Below are 18,351 nucleotides of genomic sequence, written 5' to 3'. Positions count from 1 at the left end.
GGGCATGCTGGTAGTTGTAGTCAGAATCTGCCTACTTGCATTAGAGCTAAAGTCGAGGGCCGGAAAACTACAACTCCCAGAGTTCCGCGCGCCGCCAAAACCGAGCCGGGAGAGCCGCGAGAACAGGAAAGAGATAATTTATTCCTTGGGTGAGTGGCTTTGTTCTTCCCAAGTAGCATACACTCGCATTCTCCTAGGGCTTAGGTGTATCTGTTCACCTTGTGGGGACGAAAAGCTAGGCCAGGTACTTGAGGCACGCAGCCGTTCTGCACATCGATGGTGCCGGGCGAGGCTAGCTTTAGCCTTAGAATATAGCCCCTTTCTTTTCCTTGTCCAGGACTCAGCCTCCTGAAGGGTTGTGGACACGGCCGTGAGGACTGCCCACTTCTGCCAGACCGAATAGGGCTCTCCTGGAGCCCCGGAGAGGGCCACGTGGACGTCTGTAGAGACAGGCCTTGAACCTGGCTGCTATGAAGAATGACCCATCCACAGCTGCAGCCCCACTTAGGGGGGTCGGGGGTGCCCTAAGCAGCAGCGAAACGGTGCGCGTCGTCCCGTCACCAGCGGTGGCCGAGGCTCTACTGGAGGAGGCGGCCGATCACCTAGTGGTGCACCGGGACTTCCGGGAGGCGCTGCACACCTGCGTGCGAGCCGGCCAGAGCCTGAGCAACTACACCCTGGCTGACGGGCCTGTGGGCACGTATGTGCGGGGATTGCCTGGGGAGGGTCCAGCATTTCGGGAACCTGTCATTCCCAGAATGGACACAAGAAGCCTCTAACAGGCTGATGTGCCCATTCTACAGATGAGAAAACTGAGCCCTGAGCAGAGCTTAACCAATTCTTTGCTCCCTGCTCCAGTGTGATGGTGTGATGGAAAGATAGAATGTGTACTGTACTACATTATTTCCATAAGCAGGCTCAGTACTTTCCTAGGTACACTCCCCATCCCTAAGTTGTTCTCCTATGGTCTTGGCTGATGAGTGGTAATAGGGTTCTGATCCTGCTGAAGAGCTGGATTAAAGAATCAAACTAGAGAAAAACCTTGCCCTCCACTGCCTTTGTTAATGCTTCTAGCCTCTTCTGGAACTTGAGGACATCATTTCTCTGTGGTGTGGACTGTAAAATTGGATTAGATCACACATTAGGTGGTGGGTAGAATAGTCAAAGCTGAGGAGCCCTGGTTGTGATTTTAGGGGTTGTATTGGGGCTTGTTACAGTAAACGCTGAAGACTGATTCCTGGTGCCAGGAGGTACCTCACTGGCTGGCACTAAGGCCAGTGGATTCCCACACTCAGGCTCCATGCCCATTTCTTCACACAAACTGTTAGTTCCAGCTCGCTTTCCACCCACACACCTGTGTTGCAGGTGTACTTTTCTCTTTCTGGCATACAAAGGGGAAAGTACACTTGCATACGAAGATGTTGGGCAAGCCTTAGCCGTTTTGGCTTGGTGATAGAGCATCGGCCTATGGACTGAAAGGTCCCAGGTTCGATTCCTGTCAAGGGCACATGCCTGGGTTGTGGGCTCACCCCCAGTGGAGGGCAGGAGGCCGCCAATCAATGAATCTCTTTCATCATTGATGTTTCTATCTCTCCCTCTTCCTCTCTGAAATATATATTTTATTGATTTTTTACAGAATGGAAGAGAGAGGGATACAGAGTTGGAAACATCAATGAGAGAGAATCATCAATCAGCTGCCTCTTGCACACCTCCTACTGGGGATGTGTCCCCAACCAAGGTACATGCCCTTGACCAGAATCGAACCTGGGACCTTTCAGTTCGCAGGCTAACGCTCTATCCACTGAGCTAAACCGGTTTTGGCAATAAAAATATATTTTAAAAAAGATGTCGGGCAAGAGTTGATTTACCTCTAGGAGGTTTATAGGAACTTTTAATTTCTAGGAGAATGGGCAGTTTTCTCTGCATTGGGGCCCATTAGACCAATTGTAATTGTGAGGACACTTTGAATACTAATGGGGAGGATGGAAGTGACGGCTGCTAAATTGGTAGGTGGGGAAGAACAGTCCCAGGGAGGTGTGAATGGAAATGGAGGGGGACCGCTTCTAAACCTGAGTTGTTTTTTCTGCTGACAGTTCCTTAGAAGTGAAATGCTCCCTGTGTGTTGTGGGGATCCAGGCCCTGGCAGAAATGGATCGGTGGCGGGAAGTTATTTCCTGGGTTCTTCAGTATTACCAGGTCCCTGAAAAGCTACCCCCCAAAGTCCTGGAGCTGTGGTAGGTCCTTGTTACTGACTCATTGGGTCATTCCAGAAATGAAGACTTTTATTCTCTTCTGAATCAGTGCCTAATACCTCCTCTTTCACATTCTCTACTATTTTCCTCCAAATTTGATTTTTTTTAAAATATATTTTATTGATTTTGTACAGAGAGGAAGGGACAGAGACAGAGAGTTAGAAACATCGATGAGAGATAGACATAGATCAGCTGCCTCTTGCACACCCCCGACTGGGGAAATGCCCGCAACCAAGGCACATGCCCTTGACCAGAATCGAACCCGGGACTCTTCAGTCCCCAAGCCAATGCTCTATCCATTGAGCCAAACCGGTCTTGCCGCAAATCTGATTTTTTTTTTTTTCCAGACCTCAAAACAGCACTAAAGTATGAGGAAGGAGGGATTTAGGAGTGGGTCAAAGGAAAGAGGAAGAGTAGAGGATACTGGGTATAGGAGATGTAAAATGGGATGACAGAGTGGAGTGTCATAGTGGAAGAGAACTTTTTGCTACTTTCAAGGAATTCCTAATTCTTTTCAATGTCAGCATTCCATAAGGAAGGGCTGGAGGACACAGAGGAGGAGCTGGATAAGAGAATACAGTTTTTATGAGAAATGAACCAACTGTGAAACACTGACTGTTGTTTTGTTTTGTTTTGTTTTTTGGGGGTTGGATTGGATTATTTTGGGCTGCAGTGTTCTTTTATACAGCAAAATGCAAGAGCCTGGAGCCATGCTGGAAGCAGCCAGTGCCTGGATCCAAGACCCAGACAATCAGGGCCTTCCAGAATACAGAGCCTTGGCAGAACTTTACCTGCAGCAGGTGCTACTGCCTCTGGGCTGCTTGTCGGAGGCTGAGGAGCTAGTGGTGGGCTCTGCAGCCTTCAGTGAGGAGCAGCAGCTGGATGTACTCCAGGTCATCAGCATAGCAAGGCAACAGCAGAAACATGAACACTCTGACTCTGAGGAGGACCAGAAGCTCACCCAGGAAGGTAGGATATTATCCTTCTGTGGCTTCTTTAAAGTATAGTTGTGGACTTTTCTCTGGACCTTGGGGTCCATCATGACATTCCTGGGAGCTTGGGAGCAATTCTTTCTATGAGTAACTCCCAAACCAGGATTGGAAACTGGTTGAGTTGCTTAGAAAGTCCAGACATGCTGAAATAGGTGGTGGAAAGAAAATCTTCATATGTTGCTGGGTCTCAGGACCTTGATTCTCTTCTCCTAAAAGTCACCATCTCCTTGGGGTCCTCTCATTAGACCTCTTGCCTGTACTATGCTGGGCTAGGTAGGATGTTATTCCTTTAAATGCTAATGCAAATGTAGACACAGCTGAGATATGCTTGGGGATAGCCAAAAGATAACGAGAAACTAACATGATAACTTGGTAACTTGACTTATGAGGTAAAAATTACTTATCTTCAGTTTGGGTGCCTCTGCTCAGTCTTCCACCTGCCTCACTCACCAGACCTCTTGGGTGTCTTTTCCAGTGATTGATGTCCACCCCCTTCATGGATAGCCCACCTCCGCACAGTAGAGTGCAGATTTATAGAATGGCTTCTGTAGAGAAACCAGTCTATAAATCTGCACCGTACACCTAGCTAGCATCATACAAGGGGAACCTGCAAAGGGGTGGGTTTGGGTGTTGATTTGTTACAAAGGGACTTAAAAGTTCTTCTACTCCAGACCCTTCCCCTGGTTCTTTAATCCTTTTCATCTCCTTTTCCTTGAGTGATCTAGACTTCTAGACTGTACATAAATACGTTTAAGTGCAGAAATTCACTATTTTCTAAAGCAGCTCATTTCATCAATGGCAGTTCGGAAAGGAAATTGTTCTTTATCATGAATTTCAGTTCCCCACTCCCTGCTCTTGGTGGTTTCTAATGTATTAGTCATAATATATAGAATAGGTTGAGTCCGTCCCCCCCCCCCCCTTAAGAGCCCTTCAGCTGTAGGAAACTGTAATATTGTTGTCTTAAGTGTTGTAGTTGTTGTGTATGTGTGAGCATGAACCTGCTGAGACAGGATCACTTTTTTGCAAATAGGACATGTTGACTTCAGGGATTACCTATGGATCTCCAAGCCCTCTACCCCTACACCCATGGGGCGGAGAGAGCAGATAGTGGTTTGATGGAAAATTCAGAATGTTCTATCAGGACTGGGCACCACTTGTTCTTGGGTTGGTAGTGTTTATGTTTATATTCATAATCCAGGACCTTTGAATTCTTCACTATGTGTGGTAAGTGCCCTTCCATTTTCCTGCATTATTGTGATAATCAAGACCTATTGTTCTGTGTAACTCTATGCATGTATCTTAGGCTAAAATATAATGTTATAAAATAGGATATTTAGAAAAACACCAAATAAGCCAGATTTTCCTAGCTAAGTAGATGTGGTCTGTCAAAGTTCGCCCCTAAGGAAATAATAGTCTGGTGATACAGTCCGTGAAACATTGTTGGAGCTTCGGAATCTCCTTTAGAACCACTTTATGAATGACATGAGTTATAAAATTACCTTCTGTTCAACTCTTATAATCAAGCTCAAAGCTCAGACTTAGGGAAGCTGGTTCCTGTGACTTACCTTACAGTTATGCTCTGTCTCCCTGACCAGACTCCTCCCACAAGTTTCTGTCACTACTGATGTTGCTTCGCCGGCTTTGGGACTCTGCAGTGAGCCATTTCTTTTCCCTGCCCTTCAAAAAGGGCTTCCTGGCCACCTTGATTCTCTGCCTCTTGGTGGTGAGGCTTGATCCAGGTGAGTGATGAAGCCTACCTCTCCTTCTACCCTTCCCGGAGAAGGGGCAGTTGACAAGGACTGGGCCTGTGGGAGCCCTCTTGGGGATGGAGGTACCTCCTGTGCCATTTCTTTGAGTCTCTTCTATAAGGAGGAATTGCTGGACCTGAGCAAGAGCTGGCCCAGCCCACCAGGAGAGACTAGTGCTGTGGTCTATGAGAGCAGTCTGGAAAACGTCTACCCTGCTGACTCTTGAACACTGAGTTTGAGTCATTATCATGTACTTTATCATGTACTTTATGCAGGATTGAACTCTGAATAGAACCTCAGAGTTAAAAAAAAAACCTTCCTCATATGTTTAAAAAACTGTGTTAATTTAAAACATATCAAATTGTAAATGAAATACTTATACATTTTAGAAATATGGAAAATAGGAAAAATTTAAAGAAGAGAACAAATCACCTGTAAGTCTGCTATTATAATGGTTATACTTTCAGCGGTTTTTATATGTATAGACATATATGGACATAAGTAAATTTTGCATATGGTAAGTATTTTTTAAAACATGACCTTAAATGGCTAAGTAATATTTCAATTTATAGAAAGTCCCATAATTGATTTTAACAACTCCCCATTGCAGAACATTTTAATTATTTCGTATTCTGTTTTCTGCAGTGCTGTAAAGCAGACTTGAGCTTCCTAAGTACTATTTGAGAACAACCTTTGTTATTTCCTGAGGATTAATTCCTCAGACATGTAAGCACTGGGCCAAAGGTTAGGAGTTCACGCTTTTAGATTTTTTTTTCCTCTATGTGAGTTATGTCTAATCTCTACTCTTCTCATGAATTTAGACTTAGAATACAATTATATAACTTTCAAAACCAGAGATAAAACTAAAAACCCTTATTCCAGTACTTTTATTTCCTTTTTCTTTCTTTTCGGATTGAGAAACTTGAGAACCACAGAGAAAAGTGACTAGCCCAGGATCACACACATAATTTGTCTTTCAAACTGCCAATTTTTAATTTAATTTTTAGGTTTCCATTTCCCCCATTTCCCTTTCTCTAATTCAATGAAACTTTTTCTTTGTATTGCTCAGAGTTGTCTTTTTCACCCCTTTGCTGAACTCTGAGCAGGAATTCCCTCTGAATAGCTCTGTATGCTTTGGGAAAGAATCACTAGTTAGCCTCAGGTAAGCTAAGATAGTTTGTATTCATTCATATCTATCCTCTGACTTTTTAAAAATTTATCTTTATTGACCCACTGTGTCCTGCTCCCAACCCCTCCCTAGGTCTTCACCCTTATCTGTCCATGGGTTGGCTATAGCAGACACTATCCTCTGACTTTCTCCATTGTTCCAGAGACTTGATAAAAATTTAGGAAAATTTTTATGGTTTTTTAAGCCCTTTCATTTCATAAACCCTGGTCTCCTAAGTGCAGGTGGCAAGAGGCCATTTGAGCTTGCTGTTCGCAAAGCTGCTCAGACTTCTTCAGAAGTGCCCTGGCTGATGGTCCTGACCTCCAGTGGTAGTCATTACTCATTATAGTGGTGGTGTTATGGGAAAGGAGGACTCATGAATGGGCTGCAGTTTACCTCCATAGAAAGGATATACCAAAGATAGTCTGTCAATAGCTTTCTAAAAAAATAACATTTTCCTTTTTAAGAAAGAAAAAAGAATCAGTTAAAAAATCAGGAATGGCCGGTTTGGCTCAGTTGGTTAGAGCATTGTTCTGTATACTGAAAGGTGGCAGGTTTGATTGTCAGTCAGGATACATACCCAGGTTGAGAGTTCAATCTCAAGGCATGCTCAGGAGGCAGCTGATCAATGTTTCTCTCTCACATCAATGCATCAATGTTCTTCTCTCTCTCTCTCTCTCTCTCTCTCTCTCTCTCTCTCTCTCTCTCTCTCTCTTTCTCCCTTTCTCTTCCTTCCTCTCTCTAAAATAAATTTTAAAAATTAAAAACAAATCAGGAATTCAAATAATGAAAAACAAACCAACTCAGCTTTAAGACCAAAGAGGTGAATTTTGCTTTAATTTCAGTATATTTAATATAACAAAAATAGGTAATACTGTCACATGGCTCCAAATTTAAAAGATATAGAGATGAATTGTAGTAAAAAGTCTCTTCTCAAATTCAACTCACCAGAAAGTCACATTAGCAGTTTTTTGTATATAAAAAAAGGAAAACATAACATATTTGAATCTTTTTCTCAGAAAATTTAAGATCATTGTATTCTAAGTGAAGAAAGTATATTTCAGAGAATATGACCTAGAGAAAGTGGAATTCTTTATTGTTGAGGAAATAACATTAAGAGTCAAAATATGCTTCCAAAAGAATCCTTATGTTCCCAATTTGGTAGAGTTCCTGAGGGATGGGAAATGGGACTAGGTGAAGAGAAGGGGAGTGAAGGAAGTTACATTGACAATAATATTCTTTTTCCCTCTAGCATCTCCTTCCTCCCTGCCCTTCCTCTGCAAGCTGGCTCAGCTCTTCCATTGGATCCGGGAGGCTGTGTTTTCTTCTGTCTACTAGCTCTCCATCCGTGACTGAGTGGTCTTCCCCATTCACCTCAGCCTCTCCACTCCCCACAGCAGAACAACTCATCCACGGCACCAATTTCCTGTTGCTGGCTGGGCCCCTATGGGAGTGGGGCCAGCTTAATTCTAGGAAGAGCTAATCCAATCACATGAACTGTCTTGGCTGGTGTCAGGTCATATGGAAACAAAGTGGGGCCAGAGGGCACAAGTCCTCCAGAACAGTTCCCTCTTATACCCAGAGATGCCTTGTTAAGGAGGAGTTTGGGAATGGAGAGTGTATCTATGAAACATTCCATCTTCTTGGCAAAGGCAGGGGGTTGATTTTTTTGTCATGGTGTGAATGAAGTCCTTGAACATCTTACCCTTCGACCAGGCCTTTAGTTAGCCAGAGTGCCACCTGAGAGGGCCTCTTCTTTTCTCTCTTATGCTCTTCTTCATGGATCTGGCCTGGTTGTTTATCGGTACACAATTTCCATGGTTTTGCAATGGACTCAAAACAGCCTGGGCCCAATCTCTATTCAGACCAGGGCTTGACTTTCAGAACCACCCAGGTGATTACTGAGAACAAAATGAATCTGCTTCGCTCTTCTCACTGGGTAAAGTGATCTTGCTTGGTGCTTCTTGGGCTTCGGCTCGGTTTTCCAGGCAGTCGGTGGCCAGCCCATTTGGTTACACTCAGTATTGCTGCCGTCTCTTTCCCTCTGGTCAAGCCCTTCCCCTGCCATGCAGTAGTATTTTTGTGCTTTGTCTAATGGCTTTTTCACCAGTTCTGCCTGAATCCTTGCTTTCTGGTAGACACTTGCTGGTTTCCCCTTTCTATATCCTATTCTAATTATAATTTATTATTTGTATAATGCAGATGTTTTTCTGCTACTTGTGGCCTTGAAAAGAAGGCCAGCCTTAGAGGTTGGTGATCTGAAAATGGAACCGGGTAATCAGGGAGCTGGAAGGGATGTGCATGGAGGGCGGGGGAGAGGGTTATGCAGGCAGTGAACAATTTTATTCCTTGTTAGGGAGCGGAGATATGGGGCCTCAGAATTTTTTTAAAATATATTTTATTGATTTTTTTTGCCCCCCTCCCTCCCATACATACCCTCCATCCAGAGTTTTATGTCCATTGGTTGTACTTATATGCATGTATACAAGTCCTTCGGTTGATCTATTATCTCCCCCAGATCTCCCCCCCCTTCCCCGCTGTAATTTGACAGTCTGCTTGTTGCTTTACTATCTCTATATCTATCTTTTGGTTCATCAGTTTATAATGTTCTTTATTATCCATAAATGAGTGAGGTCATGTGGTGTTTCTCTTTCATTGATTGGCTTATTTCACTCAGCATGATGTTCTCCAATTCCATCCAGGTTGCTGCAAATGATAAGAATTCCTTCTTTTTAATGGCAGCATAGTATTCCATTGTGTAGATATACCACAGTTTTTTGATCCAATCATCTGCTGACGGGCACCTAGGCTGTTTCCAAATTTTGGCTATTGTAGATTGTGCTGCTATGAACATAGGGGTGCATATATCCTTTCTGATTGGTGTTTCTATTTCTTGGGATATATTCGTAGGAGTGGGATTACTGGGTCATATGGGAGTTCCATTTTCAGTTTTTTGAGGAAATTCCACACTGTTCTCCACAGTAGTTGCACCAGTCTGCATTCCCAACAGCAGTGCACGAGGGTTCCTTTTTCTCTGCAACCTCGCCAACACTTGTCGTTTGTTGATTTGTTGATGTTGGCAGTTCTGACTGGTGTGAGATGGTACTGCATTATTGTTTTGATTTGCATCTCTCGGATAATTAGTGACTTTGAGCATGTTTTCATGTGCCTTTTGGCCTTCCTTCTGTCTTCATTTGAAAATATTCTATTTAGGTCCATTGCCCATTTTAATTGGATCATTCATCTTCCTTTTATTTACTTGTATAAACTGTCTGTAGATGTTGGAGATTAAACCTTTATCAGTGGTAATATTTGCAAATATGTTCTCCCACACAGTGGGCTTTCTTGTTTCGTTGATGGTTTCTTTTGCTGTAAAAAAACTTTTTATTTTGATGTAGTCCCATTTGTTTATTTTCTCTTTAGCTTCCATTGCCCTAGGGGAAGTATCAGTGAAGAAGTTCTTTTGGCATACATCTGAGATTTTGCTGACTGTGGATGCTTCTAGTATTTTTATGGTTTCCGATCTGATGTTTAAGTCCTGTATCCATTTTGAGTTTATTTTTGTGTATGGTGTAAGTTGGTGATCTAGTTTTCATTCTTTTGCATGTATCTGTCCAATTTTCCAAACACCATTTATTGAAGAGACTGTCTTGACTCCATTGTATATTCGTGCCTCCTTTGTCAAATATTAATTGAACATAGTGATTTGGTTTGATATCTGGGTTTTCGATTCTATTCCATTGATCTATATGTCTGTTCTTGTGCCAGTACCAGGCTGTTTTGAGAACAGTGACTTTGTAATACAGTTTGAAGTCTGGTATTGAGATCCCTCTTACTTTACTCTTCTTTATCAGGATTGCTGTGGCTATTCGGGGTCTTTTATTGTTCCAAATGAACTTTTGGAGAGTTCTTTCTAGGTCAGTGAAATATGCCGTTGGTATTTTAATGGGGAGTGCATTGAACCTATAGATTGCTTTAGGAAGTGTGGACATTTTGATGATGTTGATTCTACCAATCCATGAACATGGTATGTTCTTCCATCTGTTTATATCTTCCTCTATCTCTTTTTTCAGTGTTGTGTAGTTTTCCGCATATAGGTACTTTACTTCCTTAGTTAAATTTATTCCTAGGTATCTTAATTTTTTTGGTGCGATGGTAAATGGAATTGCTTTTTTAGTCTCTTTTTCTATAAGTTTGCTGTTAGTGTATAGAAATGCCATGGATTTCTTGGTGTTAATTTTGTATCCTGCTATATTGCCAAATTCATTTATTAAGTCAATTAGTTTTTTAATGGAGTCTTTTGGGTTTTTTATGTACAATATCATGTCATCTGCAAATAAGGATAACTTTACTTCTTCTTTTCCAATTTGGATACCTTTTATTTCCTCTTCTTGTCTAATTGCAATGGCTAGTACTTCCAGTCGAACAGGAGTGGTGAGAGTGGGCATCCCTGTCTTGTTCCTGTTCTTAGAGGGAATGGTTTTAGTTTTTGCCCATTGAGTATGATGTTGGCTGTGGGTTTATCATATATAGCTTTTATTATGTTGAGGTATGAGCCTTGTACTCCCACCTTATTGAGAGTTTTTATCAGGAAAGGGTGTTGGATTTTATCAAATGATTTTTCTGCATCAATTGATATGACTATATGATTTTTATCTTTCAATTTTTTTATGTGATGTATCACGTTTATTGATTTGTGGATTTTGTACCATCCTTGCATTCCTGGAATAAATCCTACTTGGTCATGGTTTTTGATCTTTGTGATGCACTGCTGGAGCTGATTTGCTAGAATTTTGTTGAGGATTTTGGCATCTATGTTCATGAGGGATATTGGCCTGTAATTCTCTTTCATTGTGTTGTCTTTATCTGGTTTTGGTATTAGGGTGATGCTGGCCTCATAGAAGGAGTTTGGAAGTGTTCCTTCCTCTTGAATTTTTTGGAATAGTCTGAGGAGGATAGGTTTTAGTTCTTCCTTGAATGTTTGGTAAAACTCTCCCGTGAAGCCATCTGGCCCTAGGCTTTTGTTTGCTGGAAGGTTTTTGATGACTGTTTCAATTTCTTCCCAAGTCACTGCTCTATTGAGATTTTTAGATTCTTCCTGATTGAGTTTTGGAAGGTTGTATTTTTCTAGGAATATGTCCATTTCCTCCAGGTTGTTCAGTTTGTAGGAATAGAGTTGTTCGTAGTATTTTGTAACAATCTGTTGTATGTCGGTGGGGTCTGTTGTTATTTCACCTTTTTCGTTTCTGATTTTGTTTATTTGAGTCCTCTCTCTTTGTTTCTTGGTTAGCCTGGCTAGAGGTTCATCTATCTTGTTTATCCTTTCAAAGAACCAGCTCTTGGTTTTGTTGATGTTATGTATTGTTTCTTTGGTCTCTATGTCGTTTATCTCCTCTCTGATTTTTGTTATTTCCTTCCTTCTGCTTACACTGGGCTTTTCTTGTTGCTCTTTTTCTAACTCTTTGAGTTGTAGAGTTAGATAATTTGTTACCATATTTTCTGGCGTATAAGACGACCCCCTAATTTTACAGTTAAAACATAGGTTTAGGCCTATATTCGCTGTATAAAACGACCCCCCACTTCAAAGAAAAGACTTACTTTGCCTTCAAGATCTGCAGATAATTTTTGTGCAATTTTGGTCTTTTGCCCCTGATTTTCAGTTGACAGTTTTTCGTTTCAAAAGTCGTCTTATACGCTGGAAAATACGGTACTATTTTTTCTTGTTTTTTTGCAGTAGGCTTGTAGGGATATGAACTTCCCTCTCAAAACTGCTTTTGCTGTGTCCCATAGATTTTGGATTGTTGTGTTTTCATTGTCATTTGTTTCCAGGATGTTTTTAATTTCTTCCTTGATTTCTCTGGTAACCCAGTCCTTGTTTAATAGCATGCTGCTTAGTCTCCATGTGTTTGATTTCTTTGGATTATTTTTATTGTAGTTAATTCCCAGTTTTATGCCACTATGATCTGAGAAGATGCTTGATATGATTTCTATCTTCTTGAATTTGAAGAGACTTTGCCTATGTCCCAAAATGTGGTCTATCTTTGAGAATGTCCCATGTGCACTTTAGAAGAATGTATATTCTGTGGCTTTGGGGTGGAATGTTCTGAAGATGTCGATTAATTCCATCTGGTCTAGTGAGTCATTTAGAATTGATATTTCTTTGCTGATTTTTTGTTTAGATGATTTGTCAAAGGGTGACAGTGGGGTATTAAAATCTCCTACTATGATTGTATTGCTATTAATCTCTCCCTTAATGTCCTCCAGCAGTTTTTTTATGTATTTGGGTGCTCCCGTATTGGGTGCATATATATTTACCAGGGTTATTTCTTCTTGTTGGATTGCTCCCTTTAGTATTATGAAGTGGCCTTCATTATCTCTTGTTATGTCCTTCACTCTGAGATCTAATTTGTCAGATATAAGTATTGGTACCCCAGCTTTTTTTTTCATTTCCATTTGCCTGGAAAACTTTTTTCCATCCCTTCACCCTCAGTCTGTGTGCGTCTTTTTTTCTGATGTGGGTTTCTTATAGACAACAGATGTATGGGTCTTGTTTTCTTATCCATTCTGACACCCTATGTCTTTTGATTGGAGCATTTAATACATTTACATTTAAGGTTATTATTGATAGGTACTCATTTGACGCCATTTTTATTCTATACCTGTGTTCCTTCTTCACTTCCTATTTCTTTATTTTTACAGTAGACCCTTTAGCATTTCTTGCATTGCTGGTTTGGTGGAGATAAATTCCTTCAGTCTTTTTTTGTCTGTGAAGCTCCTGATTTCCCTTCAATTTTGATTGATAGCCTTGCTGGGTACAGTATTCTTGGATTCAGAACCTTCCTTTGCATGACTTTGTATATTTCATCCCATTCCCTTCTGGCCTGATATGTTTCTGTTGAGAAACCAGTTGCTAGTCTGATGCGGGTTCCTTTGTATGTAACTTTCTGTCTCTCTCTGGCTGCTTTTAAGATTCTTACTTTGTCATTGTTGTTTGCCAATTTAATTATAATGTGCCTTGGTGTCTGTCTTCTGGGATTCATTTTGCTTGGGACTCTGCGAGCATCTTGGATTTGTGTGGGTTTTTTCTTCTCTGTCTCAGGAAAGTTTTCTGTCATTATTTCTTGAAATACTTTTTCCATGTCTACCTCAGATTCCTTTCTTCCTGGAACCCCTATTATTTGAATATTATTTTGTTTTGTATTGTCCCAAAGCTCCCGTAGGCTCTCCTCCTGCTTTTTAATCTTTTTTTCTAGAAGCTGCTCTAATTGGGTATTTTTTTCCATCTTGTCTTCTAGCTCACTGATGCGGTCCTCTGCTTCATCTAGTCTACTCTTGATGCTTTCTATTGAGTTCTTCATGTCAGCGATGTCGTTTTAAATTTCCTCTTGGTTATTCTTCAATTCCTCTTGGTTATTCTTCAATTCCTCATAGTTCTTCCTCATTTCTTCTTGGTTATTGTCAATTTCTCTTCCATTCTTTATAGCCATCCTATGATCATTACTCTGAATTCTTGCTCAAGTAGGTTGCTTGCCTCTAACTCGTTTACTTCCTTTTCTGGTGATGCCTGATTTTCTTTCATGTGCGGGCTATTTCTTTGTCTGCCCATGGTCTCTCTTTTCAGGATGTCTGGTTATGTGGTGTTCCTTCTCCTGTGTTGATTTAAAGGCACAAAATACAACACTACCAGGTTCAACACAAGAGGCACTTAACAGGAATGTATTTACAATATTAATAACCTCTAATAAAGGTGACCACTAGAGAAAGGCAAATTAGGGGATAGGAGAGAAGGAAGGAAGGTAAAATTAAAAAAAAGAAAAATTTAAAAATAAATAAATAAATAAACAAAGAAAGAAAGAAAGAAAGAAAGAAAGAAAAGAGAGATAAAGAGAAAAAGAAGGGAAAAAAGTAATGACAAAATGAAGTTGGAAAACAGGGAAAAAAGAGAGAAAGAGAGAGAGAGAAGAAGCAGACTAAGAGAAATGGAAAACAAACACACTCTCTCTCTCTCTCTCTCTTTCTCTCTCTCTCTCTCTCTCTCTCTATATATATATATATATGGAGAAAATTCCCATAGAACAACCACTAATCCCAGCCAATGCCAGCAACAATACTTGGAGATTAATACAAACTACAATATCCACTATTATTAAGTAAGGCTATGATATATAGAAGTATAAAACAAACAAAAACAAAGGATTTTTAAAAAAAAAAAATACAAAGCAACAATAACAACACAGGAATAAGCATAACAATTTCACTAAAAAGCATAAAAATTCACAACATTCACGCAAACAATGACAAAAGGATAGAGAGGAGAACAGTTTTTGTTTTGTTTTTTTAACTAGTTAATATAGTGCAGAGAGTGGTATTTATACACTTGGATCAGGGATTGGAAATTAGGTCTATAAGTATAGTGAGAGCTTTAGCAGGGGGTATACAGAAAGAATAGAGGAAAAACTCAAGCCGGAAAAGGATAGGATAAACAGACTAAAAGGGTAAAGTTTAGTAAGAGAGTGATGGTGTAAAAGTCGAGTTGAGATAGGGTTGAACAATGCTATAGTAGAGATTAAAATAGAATGAAGATTACTCTCAATGTAAAATAAAGAAAAAATAAAATGGTACTGGAGAGAAAAAAAAGAGAAAAATAAAACAAAAATTGCAAAATAGCAGTAGTAACAGTGATGATTGAGATTGAAAAATGTAATAATTGAAAAGGTAAAATCAAGTAAGGAAAAAAAATTGTTTCTTAAGTAAAAGATGTAAAAAATGAAAATTAAATAAAAGATGTAAAAAATGAAAATAAAATAAAGAATAGTAAAATTAGCATAAAAATGTCCAATAGTGGTCATTCACTTCCTCTGTTATTGTACTTGGCACACCTGATTCTCGGACCAGACAGTCTTGCAGTTCCCAGCGTTCCACTGCACCTCAGTTTTGTAAGGTAGTCCTTAATTTTAAGTAGGCTATATCTTAGTTATTTGTGTCCATTTATTTTTTATTAAAAGTTTAAAATAAAAAGGCACCTTATAGTTCAGCCCCTAGGTGGCAGTGTTTCTGGTTTGACCTCCCAGTCTTTTTGGTTGCTCTGGCCTTCTTTCTCTATGGCTCTAGCTGGCAGAGTGCCAGCTGGCTCTGGTGCCCTGTTTCCTGGGAGGCAATTTCCCCCTGAAATCCCCAGGATATGCCCAACTGGGCAGTCCTTCCCTAGTATTCAGAAGCAAGGGGGTGAAGGGGATCAGGCGCCAAGGTGTCCAGATGTTCCGCCCTTGGCGGGACAGCCCCAATTCTTAATCTGTGCTGTGTCCCTTGGTGTTTTTCAAAAAGGTCCTGCTTCTGGGGAGGATTATGCCAAACCCAGCACTGGGTCGCGCAGGGACTGATTTTCTCTGCAGCGCAGCCTTCTTTCGGCACCCGCTCAGGTGCTCCCTGGCTGCAGTGAAGGCAGGGCCGGAGCTCCGTGGCTAGTTGCTGCCTGTGCCGCAGGGACCCAGAACCCTCACGCTATCCCCGCAAACTCTGACCTTTCCGTGGGTGATTGAAGAACTCCCTTGCATCCACGTGTTTGCACCGATTGGGGCGTCACAGCTGCTCGATGGTCTCCTCTACTGTGGGTTTTCCAGGCCTCAGAGAAGATCCTCATTTCCTGGAAAGATGGTGCAGCCATCCCTCTGAGCCAGTAGCTCTGGGAGAGGTCTCTGCCGCCGCAGTGCTGGCTGCTTGGTCAGGAAATCCTGTCCAGCGGACCCTTCCTTACCTTCCTTTAGAGTTCCGCTGCCCCTTAGCTGCCAATCAATATTCCCTGAGTGACTCAGACGCTGCTTTTATCTGTTCTGGGACCAGGGTCAGAACAAGTCCGTCTGTTCGGTCGCTATCTTGTCTCCTTCTCCTGGGTTATCAGGACCTCAGAATTTGAGCACCTGAAATATTTCAGCATTTTCTGTCTCTGGCCACAAGAATCTTACGTGTTTCTGTCCAAGTAAATATAAAATACTACTGTGCCATCAAGATTATGCAAGGGAGCAACCTGGATGGAATTGGAGAACATCATGCTGAGTGAAATAAGCCAGTCAATGAAAGAGAACCACATGACCTCACACATTTATGGGTAATAAAGAGCATTATAAACTGAAGAACCAAAAGATAGAGATGGAGACAGTAAAGCAACAAGCAGACAGTCAAATTACAGCGGAGAGGGTAGGGGGGAAAAAAAATTATGCAAGGTTTTCCAGCAGAAGCTGGTCAAGCAAATCATCCTGTGTCGGGAACTCTGTCAGTGCTGATGCCAAGAATAAAGGAGGCTTTTAGCTTATTGTGCATTAATTTTCAAGAATTGCAAGTCAACAACTTCTGTTTAGTAACATGGGTAGAGTAAGTAAACTTCACAGGCCATTGGGAGATAAGTCCCTAGATGTGATCCAACTCCAGGAAACAAATCTTTAGCCTTTACACATGGACTTTTATTTTATTTTTTAATATATTTTATTGATCTTTCACAGAGAGGAAGAGAGAGGGATAGAGAGTTATAAACATCAATAAGAATCATCGATCAGCTGCCTCTTGCACACCCCCTACTGGGGATGTGCCCACAACCAAGTTACATGCCCTCAACCAGAATGGAACCTGGGACCTTTCAGTCCGCAGGCCGACGCTCTATCCACTAAGCCAAACCGGTCCTGGCTTTACACATGGACTTTTAATAGATTTAACAACCCTAGGAGAGGAAGGGAGACAGATGAGCTTTGAGATCTCTCCTTTAGAATGATTTCTTAAAATGAAAATCTGGTACTGTTCACTACCCTAAACAAAATTTTTAAGGCTTCCCATGGCTCATGGGATAAAACCTACATTCTTCCTCATGGAATTTCAGGCCCCTTATGCACTGGTTTTGGCTCACACTTCCACTTTCATGTGGGACCTCTATTTCTTATGCACACTGCCCTCTAGCTGCCCCACCAACCAGTTTTCTGAACACTGTATGCTCCTTCACACTTCTACTGTTCTCTGTGGAAGGTCCATTTCCCTCTCCCCTTTTCACCAGATGAGCTCCTCAACTTTCCAGACTCACACAAGGTTTCCCTTGGGATTCTTTTCTTAACGCCCCCTACTTCCAGTCCTTATTTTAGGTCCTTTCTGTGGTAGTGACTCCATGGCCTCATAATTGTGACATTGTTTGTTGCCTCCAGGACCATGAGATCTTTAAAGCTGGGAAGTATGGCTCAATGCCATGTTTAAGAGTCAGGTTTGGATCCTCATTCTACCACTCTGATTGTGTGACTTGAAAAGTGATCAAACCTCTCTCAGCCTCAGTGTTCTCATTTATAAGTGAGTTCTTATCTCACTTTGAATGAATAATTGAGATCTAGTTATGAAGTGTTTAACATGTCATCCTGACCCAAGTGAGAGCTCTCTTGAAGGGTAACTGCATTTCCATTGCCCAGCGGAGTGTCTAGGAGTTAGGTGTTCAGAGATATTTAAAGGAATGAATTGATATAACTGATATGATAGGAGCTCTGTGTGCTTTGGGGGTTTGTATTGTGAAAACCTTGAATATAAAGAAGACCTGACCATGCCCAACTCATTTTTTGTCTCTCTTTGAAGTTCCCATTATTTTAGTATATGTGCTGCCGAAGCGAGCACGAAGTTCCCATTATTGTTCTTACAGCCTCCTACGTTCTCTATTTTGTGTTTGTCCTGAACTCTGCCCTCCTACCTTCTTAGTCAGGGAAGGAACTCAGACCAGAACTTCTCTGATGATTTTGATTTTTCTCAGGATGCAGGCTAGCACTCATATCAGTCTTCAACTCTGGGCTTAACAAGGTCAGGAGTGAAAGGAGGATTTCCTCTTAGACTTATGCCTGTGCTGTCAGTACGGTAGCCATTAATCATGTGTGGCTCTTGAGCATTTGAAGTGTGGCTGATCCAAATTGAGATGTTCTTTAAATGTACAATACACACTAACTTTTGTAGACTTAGTACTAAAAAAGAATGGAAACTCAATTTTCATATTGATTGCATGTTGAAATTATAATGTTTTGGAAATATTGGGTTAAATAAAATATATTATTAAAATTATTTTCACTGTTTCTTTTTACTTTTTTGTGGGGCTACTAGAATGTTTAAAATTACATGTGGCGCAGAAACCAGTTTGGCTCAGTGGATAGAGCATCTGTCTGTGGACTCAGGGGTCCTGG

General features: G+C 41.1%; 1 protein-coding gene and 1 long non-coding RNA gene across 3 annotated transcripts; one reads left to right on the top strand and one right to left on the bottom strand.

The window, feature by feature from the left end:
- The first annotated feature begins 262 nt into the window (after positions 1–262).
- Positions 263–8,471, top strand: LOC118720014 (peroxisome assembly protein 26). Of its 2 annotated transcripts, none has more exons than XM_036439937.2 (5): positions 263–700; positions 2,094–2,234; positions 2,926–3,221; positions 4,840–4,983; positions 5,638–6,627. In XM_036439937.2, the coding sequence occupies exons 1-5, from the start codon at positions 471–473 to the stop codon at positions 5,643–5,645; spliced, it is 819 nt and encodes a 272-aa protein (XP_036295830.1). In that variant the 5' UTR covers positions 263–470; the 3' UTR covers positions 5,646–6,627. The 2 variants fall into 2 exon arrangements, with proteins under 2 accessions (XP_036295830.1, XP_036295826.1); XM_036439933.2 differs by lacking the exon at positions 5,638–6,627 and adding an exon at positions 7,413–8,471 and having other exon boundaries at positions 264–700.
- Positions 8,472–17,682: 9,211 nt separating this feature from the next.
- Positions 17,683–17,878, bottom strand: LOC123652442. The gene is made up of 2 exons (XR_006741796.1): positions 17,798–17,878; positions 17,683–17,750 (listed from the first exon to the last, which is right to left on the bottom strand). It is a non-coding gene; the product is annotated as an uncharacterized LOC123652442 (long non-coding RNA).
- Positions 17,879–18,351: the final 473 nt, after the last annotated feature.

This window comes from Pipistrellus kuhlii, unplaced genomic scaffold, assembly GCF_014108245.1.
Source record: "Pipistrellus kuhlii isolate mPipKuh1 unplaced genomic scaffold, mPipKuh1.p scaffold_m20_p_16, whole genome shotgun sequence".
Taxonomy (NCBI): domain Eukaryota; kingdom Metazoa; phylum Chordata; class Mammalia; order Chiroptera; family Vespertilionidae; genus Pipistrellus; species Pipistrellus kuhlii.
The sequence above is the reverse complement of the archived record's forward strand: the minus strand, read 5'-3'. Positions and strand labels throughout refer to the sequence as shown.

Coding starts and splice junctions, on each gene's coding strand:
- LOC118720014 (XM_036439933.2), top strand. CDS start 471: ATGAAGAATGACCCATCCACAGCTGCAGCCCCACTTAGGGGGGTCGGG. Junction 701..2,093: donor GCTGACGGGCCTGTGGGCAC/GTATGTGCGGGG, acceptor TTCTGCTGACAG/TTCCTTAGAAGTGAAATGCT. Junction 2,235..2,925: donor CCCAAAGTCCTGGAGCTGTG/GTAGGTCCTTGT, acceptor TTTGGGCTGCAG/TGTTCTTTTATACAGCAAAA.